Raw genomic sequence first — 10,774 nt, 5'->3', positions numbered from 1 at the left:
TGTTCCACACCACACACAGGCGCCAACCATAAGAAGGCTGACTATTAGTCAGTGATCAGTATTAAATAACATCTTGGATGGGAGTGGCAGGGAATTGCAAATAATGACAGATTTACAATTTAGATTCAGCTGCAGGTCGGCTCATGTTTAACCCACACGGTAACCAAGGGAACCCGGTAACTTAGTCGTTAGTGGCCCACATAGGAAAGAAGACGTGTATGTTTTTATCAGGTACATCTGTACAGCCTATCTGATGCATTTTTTTATATATCATAAAGCCTACTTGCATTATGCCTGTTATCTTTCCTTCAGACGCTGTAACTGAGATGGTTATTTAATAGTTATATTAGAGCGAGGTGTTAATAAGCCTTTCATCTATATAAACATGTAAGAGCGACAGACAAAAAAGAAAAAGAAAGCTCTTTCATTTTTATGTAATCAAATGTAACACCACCTTTACGTGTCGGTCACCTGATGTGTAAAATAAGTTACCATGTGAATGTACCATATGTACAATTATTGAACTGGATCTAAGCCTGGATCTAGGTGCTGCCTGTGTGAAGGGGGAAGCTGATGATGACTTTCCTGCTCGGGGAATTGTAGACTTAATGCCTATAGGAGGATTTGGCCAGTGAGTGTAGCAGCAGACTTCATTTATGAGGAAAAGGGGGAAATCTGTCTCATTTAAATACATTGTTGAACAAAAGCTTTAATAGTGGATTAATGCACATTCTGCACTTTTGTTCCATATCTGGAAGTACAAAAAGGTCTAAGCACAAGGAAAGATTGTGGTATCGGCAAGGAAAATATATGCAACTAACTACGGTTTCCTTAGTTAATATCAGATATAAATCAGATTGTGAGGTGCTCAATATTGCTCAGTATCAACAAGGCTGCATTTGTTCTCAGCCCAAATGTCTTTAGCTTAAAATCTCTACATAATCATTCATAATCTCATTCAAAAAATCTACTCTGTTTGGTGTAACCAGGGCCGCCAACACCAGAGGGCAAATTAAACTCATGGCTCTCTAGTGACTCTGTATAGCTAATGTAAAGGTGCTTCCTTGTCTGCTAACAATAAAATGGCTGAAAGCTGCTGTGCGGTAGGATACAATATTACAGATGCTACAAAGATTGAGATAGCTTCGGAAAAATAAAGCTGGCCTCAAACCTGCATTCTGTCTGAAAGCCAGCAAAAAGGCTGGATTGTAAAGAAGTCTACAAAACAGCTCTCTAGCTTGATCACTGTAAACACTTTCCTGATGAGTTTAAGGGCTCAGGCACTTTTTGTTTATGATCATTTGTGACATTAGCCACTCACTCATTGGCTAACAATCTATTCTGTCACAAGCCACTGGCCAATAACTGAGCGGTTTTACAGTCAGACCGGCCTCTACTTGTCACATCTGCTACCGTTTTTTGCAACAAAGGCAGAGATTGCAAAATCGCTCATCTTCATATCAGAACTACAAAAACAAGCATGTGGCATCACAGTAGCTACCTCCATCTGTTATATGGTCTATGCACATTTACCAACAGCCAACAATGTGGAAGTAACTTTAGTATTTTAACATGTGTGTTTTACATGGTGCAGAAAACCTTTATTATTCTATAGTTTACATATTTTTATTTACTTTTTATTTGCATGTTTTTATTTTGAAAGTTTAGTGTTAACTTCCGATCCATATCTCTCCAGTTAAGACAACGATCTATTCCTGCTCAATGACCTGCTATAAAAATGCAGGGAGACACAGCAGAGCAGAGAAACCAACAGAAATATATGGCTGCAAATATTACTTAGAGCTCCTGTGAGCAAACCATGCTGTTTTTCTGTTTTAGAAAATACTCAAGCACTGCAGGCAGCTAGCCAGAAGCGATCAGGGTCCTTGTTGAGTGTAACAAGAACGGTAAAAGAACGACTGGCAGACAGGTGGGACTCGGTTTCAGTCGTTCATCTGCATTGCACATCAGAGTGGGAAGTGTTAGAGTATTTTAGAACTCGTTTGTACTTGTTTTTGTGCCTAGTCTGGCTTTTATGTAGTAAATTCTTTTTTTAATTACTAATCAGTCACCCCTCTTCCTTTATATTCAGGGGCGTAATTTCCAGGGGGTTTAGGGGAGTTATGACCCCTCCAAAAAAATCAGACCCAACCAATATAACCCCAATAAAATTATGAATTATCTTGCATAAATAGGCTGTGGATTCTCTTAACTTATTTCAGGTATTACCAGCAAAATAGTTGCATTTTTAATCATCTAGGAATTTATTTATTTAGACAGAGATTTTGACCCCCCCCCCCAATGTTCAGCACAAAGTTATGCCGATGTTTATGTTCTCCACCCGATTAAAAAAGTCCTCATTCAAAATGTAGAATTCATTTTTGTTTGCATTATTTTTTTGTTTTGTCCTATCCTATTTTTTTTTTTATTATTATTTTTTAAGCTGCAAATAGGAATGTGGTTAGCAGTGTAGCTAATGTAGCTTGCAACATTAGCTAGCTAACAGCTAATAACAATTGGAGCTAAAAATTCCTCTGATGTAATTAAATCTAGTATTTTTAACCTGCTAGAGGCATTTTGTCACAGTTTTATCCCAGGGCCAAGTATTTAAACCTCTAGTGTGCGTGCTTTTCAGATTATGACATGTTGAGCTCTGTGCTGGTGGAATATGGGTTTTGAATTCCATAAAATGAAACTTGGCTCTTATCTTTTTGTGAATGATTAATGAAATAATGAGTGGCTAGCACAATTCTGATATCACAAATGGGAAAGAAGAATAATGATTCAAAACGGATGTCATTAAACAGAATGTTTTATATGGTAGATGATGAAAAGAAGTGGAAAGTCTTCAGTCATCTGTCCTGGATTGACATATTGTACCCTTGTAGAAAAGATCAAGGTCTGGCCTCTCCTCTCCAATGAGCACGCAAATGTCTCTTTTTTTCATTCTTGCAGTGCCCTATTTTTAGATAAAAGCAATTCCAGTGAGGCATATTGTTATGAAAATAGGAGCATGAAGAAAATGTTGAAAATAATTTCCAAGCCTTAGCACCATTGTTGTGTTTGTTGTGCTTGTTTGCGGTCTGTAAGGGGGTTCCTGCTGGTTCACTGAAGTCCGTTACACTCTGACACGTCTGTTGATTCATTTTGTTGTCTGACTTTGCTTTGTTTTCAGCCAATGTAGAGACACAAAGCACAGACTGAACTTGACGTGAAAAGGCGCTTTCAGGCAGGAAGTAACAACACCCCTTCTTCCCCCCTCACCCATGTCAGCACTTTGCAGTTTCGGTTCCATCGCTTCCCTTTTTACCAAGCGACATCCAAAATGCACTCTTAAATGGCCATTTGCATATCATCATTGCCCACGCATGCACAGCTCTGTATGTTTGCACTGCAGCACAAAAACAACAGGTGGGGGGGGGGGTGGGGGGGGGGGGGGGCGGGGGGCAAGTCTTGCGGTGTTGGGTGTTCGTATGAATTTTGCCAAATATACCTCAACCAGACATCACGTGGTTTCATATCAGTTTCGCCGCTGTGAGCCGATAATGTTATTTGTTTAGTTCGGTGACACTTTAAACACTTCTTCTCTGACAAGAAATACAGAAGCGCAGTCTTCCCCCTGTTTATTAACAGATCACTGCATGAAATAACTGCTACAATACTCCGGTGAACCAGTTACATAATTACAACTGTAAATAGGAATATTATTTCAAAATGATCAAATGAAACAGTTCTAATCTTTTGTCTCCAGCTGGCAGCAGAATCTTCTTGGCTCAGTGTGTGTATTGATTTTGTTGGTTCTCTCATCTGGTATGTTGACAAGAGGCAAATGCATACAGAGAAGCTAAATGACAGCTATTTAATTTGGTTTCAGTGATTGTGCAAGCTGCTGTTACCTGAAGAGAAAGGACGCTGCAGGTTCTATTTATAGGACTCATATGCATTTCCAGAAATTGTGTCTTTTATTCAACAGGTAATGTTTTCTGTTGTTGTTTTAGTTGTTTTGGGGTTGTTGTTTTTTAATGGGAGAATAGAAAAAGGTTTTAATTTAGCTTGGTGCAAGTTTCAAGGGTTTTACAAATAGACTGTGTTTACCATTGCGTTCCTTTTATTTCTTTCTAGGCTGGATAGCTAAACCTTAACTACAAACCAAGTATCAGGGTTGAGTGTGCCTTTATTGCAACTTTATGCAGGGGCAGAGCTAACCGGTGGCCAGCGACTGAAATTTGGCTACCACTTTGGTCAACCTACACCACCAATGCTGAAACATGTTAGAGGGTTTGCACCCACTACAGAGCTGCTAGCAGGAAGACTGAACACAGAATATGGGGGAGATGTAAACAGAGTGCACGCCACTTTTGCCAATTTGTTGCTGTGGTTTCTGCGAAATGCTGACAAAGTCATCACAGACATGTGGTTTTCATCACACCAGAAGGAAAACAAAGCCAAAAGCAGGATCACGCCCGGCCCCTGTGACTGATGTGTAGTGAGTAGTCATGACTTTGGGGTGTCACTGTTGCCGGTGGTATCAGTAAATTCTGGGTTGTAGAGGCTCTTGAGAAGATTTATCGCGTCACTTGCGCAGGAGGAGCTGAGTCTACTTTTCTGCTCGACAGATGTGCAGTTTACATCTGCAAATTTTGTGGTCTATCAGATCTTGTCCACAGTTCCCGCTAACTGTCAGCTGTAATTGACATTTGGAAGCTGGAAGCGCTTTGATATCTTTGTACAGCTTTGCAGATCAAGTAGCTGCACTTCAGACCCTCAGACAGCTACTTAGAGGGGCCCACGATGGGTGGGAGATTTATCAGCTCTGAACCTGTTATTGACTGACAACTTCAGAAGGCTTGTTCATTTTCCAATTACGTTTAATTAGGACCTGTTCGAACTAAAGAAACACATCCTCTGCTGCTATGCTGAAAGGCAGCTTCACACTCTCTCCAGCACCGACGCTGCACTTGTCTCCATCTCCATCTAGAACACATCTATTCCCTGTTGCTCTCTACTGTGTCACAATGAATTCGTCCTCCTTCTTTAAAGCTCTCGTGTTCGGGAACAAGCTAAGGTCAGCCTCAGCGCAGACGCATTTTATTATTCATTACATTTTATTCTTTCCAGCACTGCAGTGTCTGGCCTTGCTGGTGGTACAAGTGGAATCACAGAACAAGTGACCTCTGTTACTATTCACACTCTTAAACGTTTTCTATGTGTACAAGGTTGATATTATTCATGCAACGTCGAGCACATAATCAAACACGAGACAGTATAAACACAGATATTCAAATTGATATTGATATTCGGACATCATCAGAGTTTTTCTTAAATATTGGGTCCAAAGTGCTTAAGTGCAACGCGTCACAGTGTGAAAACGATTGTTACAAAAATATCACCTCAAGTCAAAACAAATAGAACTAATGAATGATAAAAATGAACGTAATGAACATAATCACAGGTGTCCTTTTCAAGTTTCCTAGTAAATAGTTGGCAGGATGTTGAACCCAGAGGGGTTTTCTATATCACAGATCAAGCTGATGGCAGTAAGCTGTTATACCGTTACAGGAAGTAGAGCGAGCATGGGAAATGAAACGCGAGCGCCGTTTATAAAAGACGAGGTGGTTCAACGAGTGATGGGTTAAACATTTTTCAGAGAGTTATTTGTGGCCTGCTGCTTTGCACGCCACAGACAGCATGGAGACGCTTCTTCTTCTATTTCCTCAATTCAGCTACATGCCCCCAAAGGAGGAAGCATATTTCAAAATGTTTGGTCCAGTAGGCTTACAGACACCAAAGATGAAGGACGACAGTAGCAGGTTGGTGTGTGATTTTCCGTCATTTTTAAATGTTTACCTGTTTTCTGAAGTTGAATATTTTCAGGGGGGCTTTAGCAATTTCTAACAGCTATTGAAAGCAATTGGAGCAGTACAACTTTAATCAACCAGAAATAGATTCAGCAAGCGTTTTTGTCCAAAGAAGAAATATTTTAATCTGTAATATTCACGACATGTCTCTGTACCTTGTAGATTTGCCTTTTCTGTGCTGCTCAAAGCTGCTATAGCTGACACCATATAAGGCTGTTGAACTTAAAAGCTGTCGTCTTCCCTCATAAGGGTCTCCACGCTTTTCTTAAAAAACACGTCAGCTTATGTGACTGAACTTGCAATCTGTACTATGCTGCAGAGCTGTTGTGCAATTCATATTGTGCCACTTCAGAAAGTGTGCCTTTAAGGAGAAAAGTTTGCTGCAATTGTGAGTGCACCTTTTGGTCTTTTATATTTGTTCTCCCTTGTTTGCAGGCAGAAAGACAAAGAGAGGAAGAGTCGGCTTAGCCTTTTTCTCACCAAGTCAGGCTCTCACGAAAACGTCAGTCCCAGTAAAAAGACAGCTACGACACCCAGCAAGTGAGAAAGAAAAAAAAAATCCATTAACTTCTCATGCAGGCCGTGGTATTTTGCACAAGCGTTATCCCTTTTTAACCTCCGATTTCTGTACCCTCCATGACTCATTACACACTCACAGATACATGACATCTAGTACGTCTCTGTGAGAATCCAAGACATTTTTCTTTTTTTGCTGCATCATTAGAGGAGAGCTGACCGCATCTCTGATTTGTTTCACAGCATCTCAACGGAGGCAGCTTTGCAATGGAGCGACTCCTTTGAAGAACTACTAAAGCACTCAGGTCAGATTAATGCCTGAAACTTTTCAAAAATGTTGTGTCGAATTGCTAAAACAGTTTCTTGTGCTGTCAAACGCTTTGCTTCATTTGAATTGTAAACTGTAACACAGTGTTCGGAGCGCTAAATAGTTAATGGGGAGTGCTGCGAGAGTTTCACTACATCTTTTAATGTTTGTTAACACAGATAGTAATACAGAAACTGTGCAACTTCCTCCCCTCGTCACAGATGCCGCACAGAAACACTGTGACCTGCTGTTGTTTTGGCACGGTTAACAGATCCATGTAATAAAATCCACACTTTTGAGCAACCTCACACATATTATGGTTAAGCTGTTTTGGGGATAGTTAAACTGACTATAGAGCTGAGACTCATAGATTATGCAGTTTTGGCAGGTTTCCACAACACGCTGAAATGTGGAAGCTACATGTCCTTAAACAGCTGTAGTTACATGAGCGTGACTAACAGTGTTTCTCTGTTTCTGTTTCTTTACATCAGACGGGGTGGAAACCTTCTCTCAGTTCCTCAGGACAGAGTTCAGTGAAGAAAACATTGAGTTCTGGTTGGCCTGTGAAGAATACAAGACCACTGATTCTGAGACAAAGCTGCTGTCCAAAGCCAAATATATTTATACAATTTTTATTGAATCCGATGCCCCTAAAGAGGTATGACATATGCCTTTTTTTTACATCACAAACGGCATGAATGTTGTGTTGCTAAGCTGGGCTTCAAAAGCTTAACCCCCCCTGGAGTGCAGTTTACCGCTTTTCTTGGCTTATTTGTCAGTGAGGGCTGTTGACAACTTGAAATATTTATATTATCGTAATAAAAAAATAAGAGTAGGCGAATTCTAAAGTGCTGTGTAGACAGGAGCCCGCAGCAACTTGACCTTTGCGAACAATCATTAGGAGCAGCAGCTCGTCGAGGTCATGCGTTTAGCGCTCACACGGCTGCAAAGCAGGTTGAGTTATTTCTGTGCGAGACAGTTGTGGTTTAAAAGGTTTCCACTCACTTTGCAAAGATGATGCGACCACCATCTGATATGCTTTCAGGGCCCGTAGCATATTTGACCGTTAAAGAGTTCTGCGTCTGGTTTGAGGTTTTCACATTCCTCTGCAAGAGTGGAGAGAGCATCTCCCACACACTTTCAGTCTAAGATGAGTGCATATGTAAATCTGAAAGAGGGTATTCAGAGCAACGCTGCAGTGGCATTATTGCACACAAGTACACAGCTCGAGCGATTTGAAGGGAGAAACAAATGTAAATGAATGCAACCTTCAATACTGATGGTAGACGATAGCGTAGTTTCACACGCATGCATATTTATTTCGAGAGCTGCTGGTAGGTTTTCAAAGGAAAGTATCTTAAGAATATTTCAGTCTATAGAGGGCATAAATATGGTTTTGCCGTCAGTAATTAAACATTAAAAAGCCAGTCACGAGAGTAGGAGGCAGAAGATTTACCTCTATCTGTGATGATATCAAAGAAACTGATGTGTGTCAGTGACTGTTTAAACTCAGATTATCTAGAGTTGAAATATAGTGTCAACAAAAACATGCACGGGGAAAGAAAACTCACGCTCTGAGCGCAGTTATGAATAACTCACATTTTGGCTTTGGAAAGTGATCCATTAATGTCAAGGTGAGGTTTGACATTCTTAACCTTTTTAAAAAGATCCTCTACAGCAGGCACAGCAGAATTATTTTCTCTTAAGAAGAGCATCTTGACATTCTGAAATAGACTTTTATTTGGTGTCGCGTGTGTGTAACCCTCTGAAACATCGAGATGTGGAGTTTCTCCATTGTTGTAAACGACTCCACGCAGTGCTCACTGCGGGTTTCGGGGTTTCCCCTCTCTTATCAGTAACTTGCATATCTACTCAGGCCTTTGTCTAACCCACTGTCTGCCCCTGCTGCAAACCTACGCAAAAATCCCTAAACTCGGGTTGAAATGTACGTGGGCAAGTGTAGATTTAACACGTGTCCCTATTTTTCATTCAGATCAACATTGACTATCACACCAAGACGGCCATCCAGAACAACATGGCAAAGCCCACAAAGAGCTGTTTTGAAACAGCTCAGATGAAAGTCTACAGCCTGATGAAAAAGGACTCCTACCCCAGGTTCCTGCAATCTGACATTTATCTGCGACTCACCAGGAGGAAAGGCCCCGGAGCCACCATGTTTCGCAGAAGGTCACGCTCCTGTGTATTCAACGACAGAGGGGAGGCCACGAACGAACCCTCAGCCTGGTAGCTTGGAGGAGCAGTAGCTCACTCTGTGCGATGGATTAATTATTATATTGCAGCACAACTGCTGAAATATAAAGTGTGGTGCGGAAGTTTATTATTTTCCACAGGTTTGCTTCTGCAGAGTGCATTATTTTTTTATAACCACCATTGCCACAGTGGATTACTCCACACGCACAGCACTGTGACAGCATGCCAGCAATAGTAATCTAAATAACATTTTGGGAAGTACATTTGTTTGCTTTCTTGAATGCACGACTGCTACAAATCTTAAACGCGTGTGCGGTAAATGCGTGGCTACAGCTAGAAGCTGGCTAGTTTAGCTTAGCATAAAGGCCGTTAACAGGAGATTATAGCCACAAAAGCTCTGTTTCAGAGTAACAAAATTCAAGCGCAGTTCCTCTAAAGCAAATTTTGAAAGCTTTAAGCTTTATATGTTAACGGTTCATTCTGTGGAGAAAAAAAAATGATAGTATTTAAAGAAGTTTCACTTCATTCTGAGTCTTTGTGATGGGATACGCTAACGGGCTGCGGGCGGTAGCTTTATGTCATGCAGATAGGAGAGTTCACAGAATTAACCTTCAGCTACAAGAATAATCTCAAAGGTTACGTCACAGCCATGTGGTTATCTGAAAATAATGGACACCCCCTGGTCAATCAGAATTGAATATTCTCAGTGGCCATTGTATGAAACCAGGTTACTCCGCAGCATCTGTGGATTGATCTATCCATTCTTTTCCTCAGACGCGCTCTACTTGTGGATTCAATCTTTATTGATGATTTTTAGATTTTTTTTTTTAAATCTCACAAAACTTGAATGACAATGTGATAGCTAGCTGGAGACAGAATCTCAGATGAGACGCCTCCTCCCCACTGACAGTATCCAGCCAGCCGTACAGGCAGCCACACTGAGGCAGCCCTCGTGACTTCAGACAGCGTATACTTCATTTGGTTTGCTTTCCGATCCAACAACAGCACCTTAAAACACCATTAATGCAGTCAATGCGGCATACGAGCCAATTTGAATGTGTCTCATTAAAAGGAATTCATGAATTTATCCTTCTTTCGCACTGCCCACCTGTCTCAATACTAACTTGCAGTGACAGCCTGCTGCAAAAGTACAGAAACTTTTTTTTTTTTAACAAGAGCTACAAATCTCTTATTTCTGCTGTTAATCAAAGACTCATTTGTTTTCACACCAAGAAAATGTATCTGTGCTATTTGAATACTAATATTATAAATTATGATTGCCTTTTTTTCCGTTTGCTACCACCTAATAATTTATGTATTACTCATATGTCATCATACGTGTTGACTTGCTGTAAATGATGTGGAGTAACTCAAATAAACACTTTCTTATAAAGCACTTTTAATGAGGCCTTCAGTGGCATTAATTAGTCTGAATGACCGCATCTAAATGTGAAAAATCGAGCTGTAGCGTCTGCATATTACACTAGTGGGGGAAATTGTGATCTTGTGTTGCTCCCTATTCCAAATCACTGAAAAATTAATAGTCCGTATCAGGTCCCACCACTCTAGCCCGAAATTATTCATGTTACTGTATATGTATGCACAAGCTATACTTCTTGTAAAGACAAGTGTGTATTAATTCAAAATTGTTGCCCCTGAACTCTTGAATATGCATGCAGACTACATCTAAGTACTTAAAGCGGTACATACACACATAGTGCTGGTTTAGCTCATTAACACAGATGTCAAGGATTCAAGAATGCTTTAAAGGGATAAAGTCAATCTCAGCCCAAGTACCTGTCACTCTATAAAACCTGTGCGGAATACCTCACATTTCCCATTAATTATGCATCCATCTAGATGGCAGCAGCAGCAGCATGCA

General features: G+C 40.6%; 1 protein-coding gene across 1 annotated transcript; it reads left to right on the top strand.

Moving 5' to 3' along the window:
- The first annotated feature begins 5,655 nt into the window (after nucleotides 1-5,655).
- rgs18 (regulator of G protein signaling 18) lies at nucleotides 5,656-10,283 on the top strand. Its single transcript, XM_006786870.2, has 5 exons — nucleotides 5,656-5,810; nucleotides 6,294-6,398; nucleotides 6,618-6,679; nucleotides 7,173-7,339; nucleotides 8,675-10,283. The coding sequence occupies exons 1-5, from the start codon at nucleotides 5,689-5,691 to the stop codon at nucleotides 8,927-8,929; spliced, it is 711 nt and encodes a 236-aa protein (XP_006786933.1). The 5' UTR covers nucleotides 5,656-5,688; the 3' UTR covers nucleotides 8,930-10,283.
- Nucleotides 10,284-10,774: the final 491 nt, after the last annotated feature.

The sequence above is a fragment of the Neolamprologus brichardi genome, chromosome 18 (genome assembly GCF_056152115.1).
Source record: "Neolamprologus brichardi isolate AB-2024 chromosome 18, ASM5615211v1, whole genome shotgun sequence".
NCBI lineage: Eukaryota > Metazoa > Chordata > Actinopteri > Cichliformes > Cichlidae > Neolamprologus > Neolamprologus brichardi.
This window is presented reverse-complemented; position numbering and strand designations above follow the sequence as displayed.

Excerpts from the sequence above, each read along its gene's own strand:
- rgs18 (XM_006786870.2), top strand. The coding sequence starts at position 5,689 with ATGGAGACGCTTCTTCTTCTATTTCCTCAATTCAGCTACATGCCCCCA. Across the intron at positions 5,811-6,293 it reads ATGAAGGACGACAGTAGCAG|GCAGAAAGACAAAGAGAGGA; the intron begins GTTGGTGTGTGA and ends CCTTGTTTGCAG. Across the intron at positions 6,399-6,617 it reads ACAGCTACGACACCCAGCAA|CATCTCAACGGAGGCAGCTT; the intron begins GTGAGAAAGAAA and ends TTTGTTTCACAG.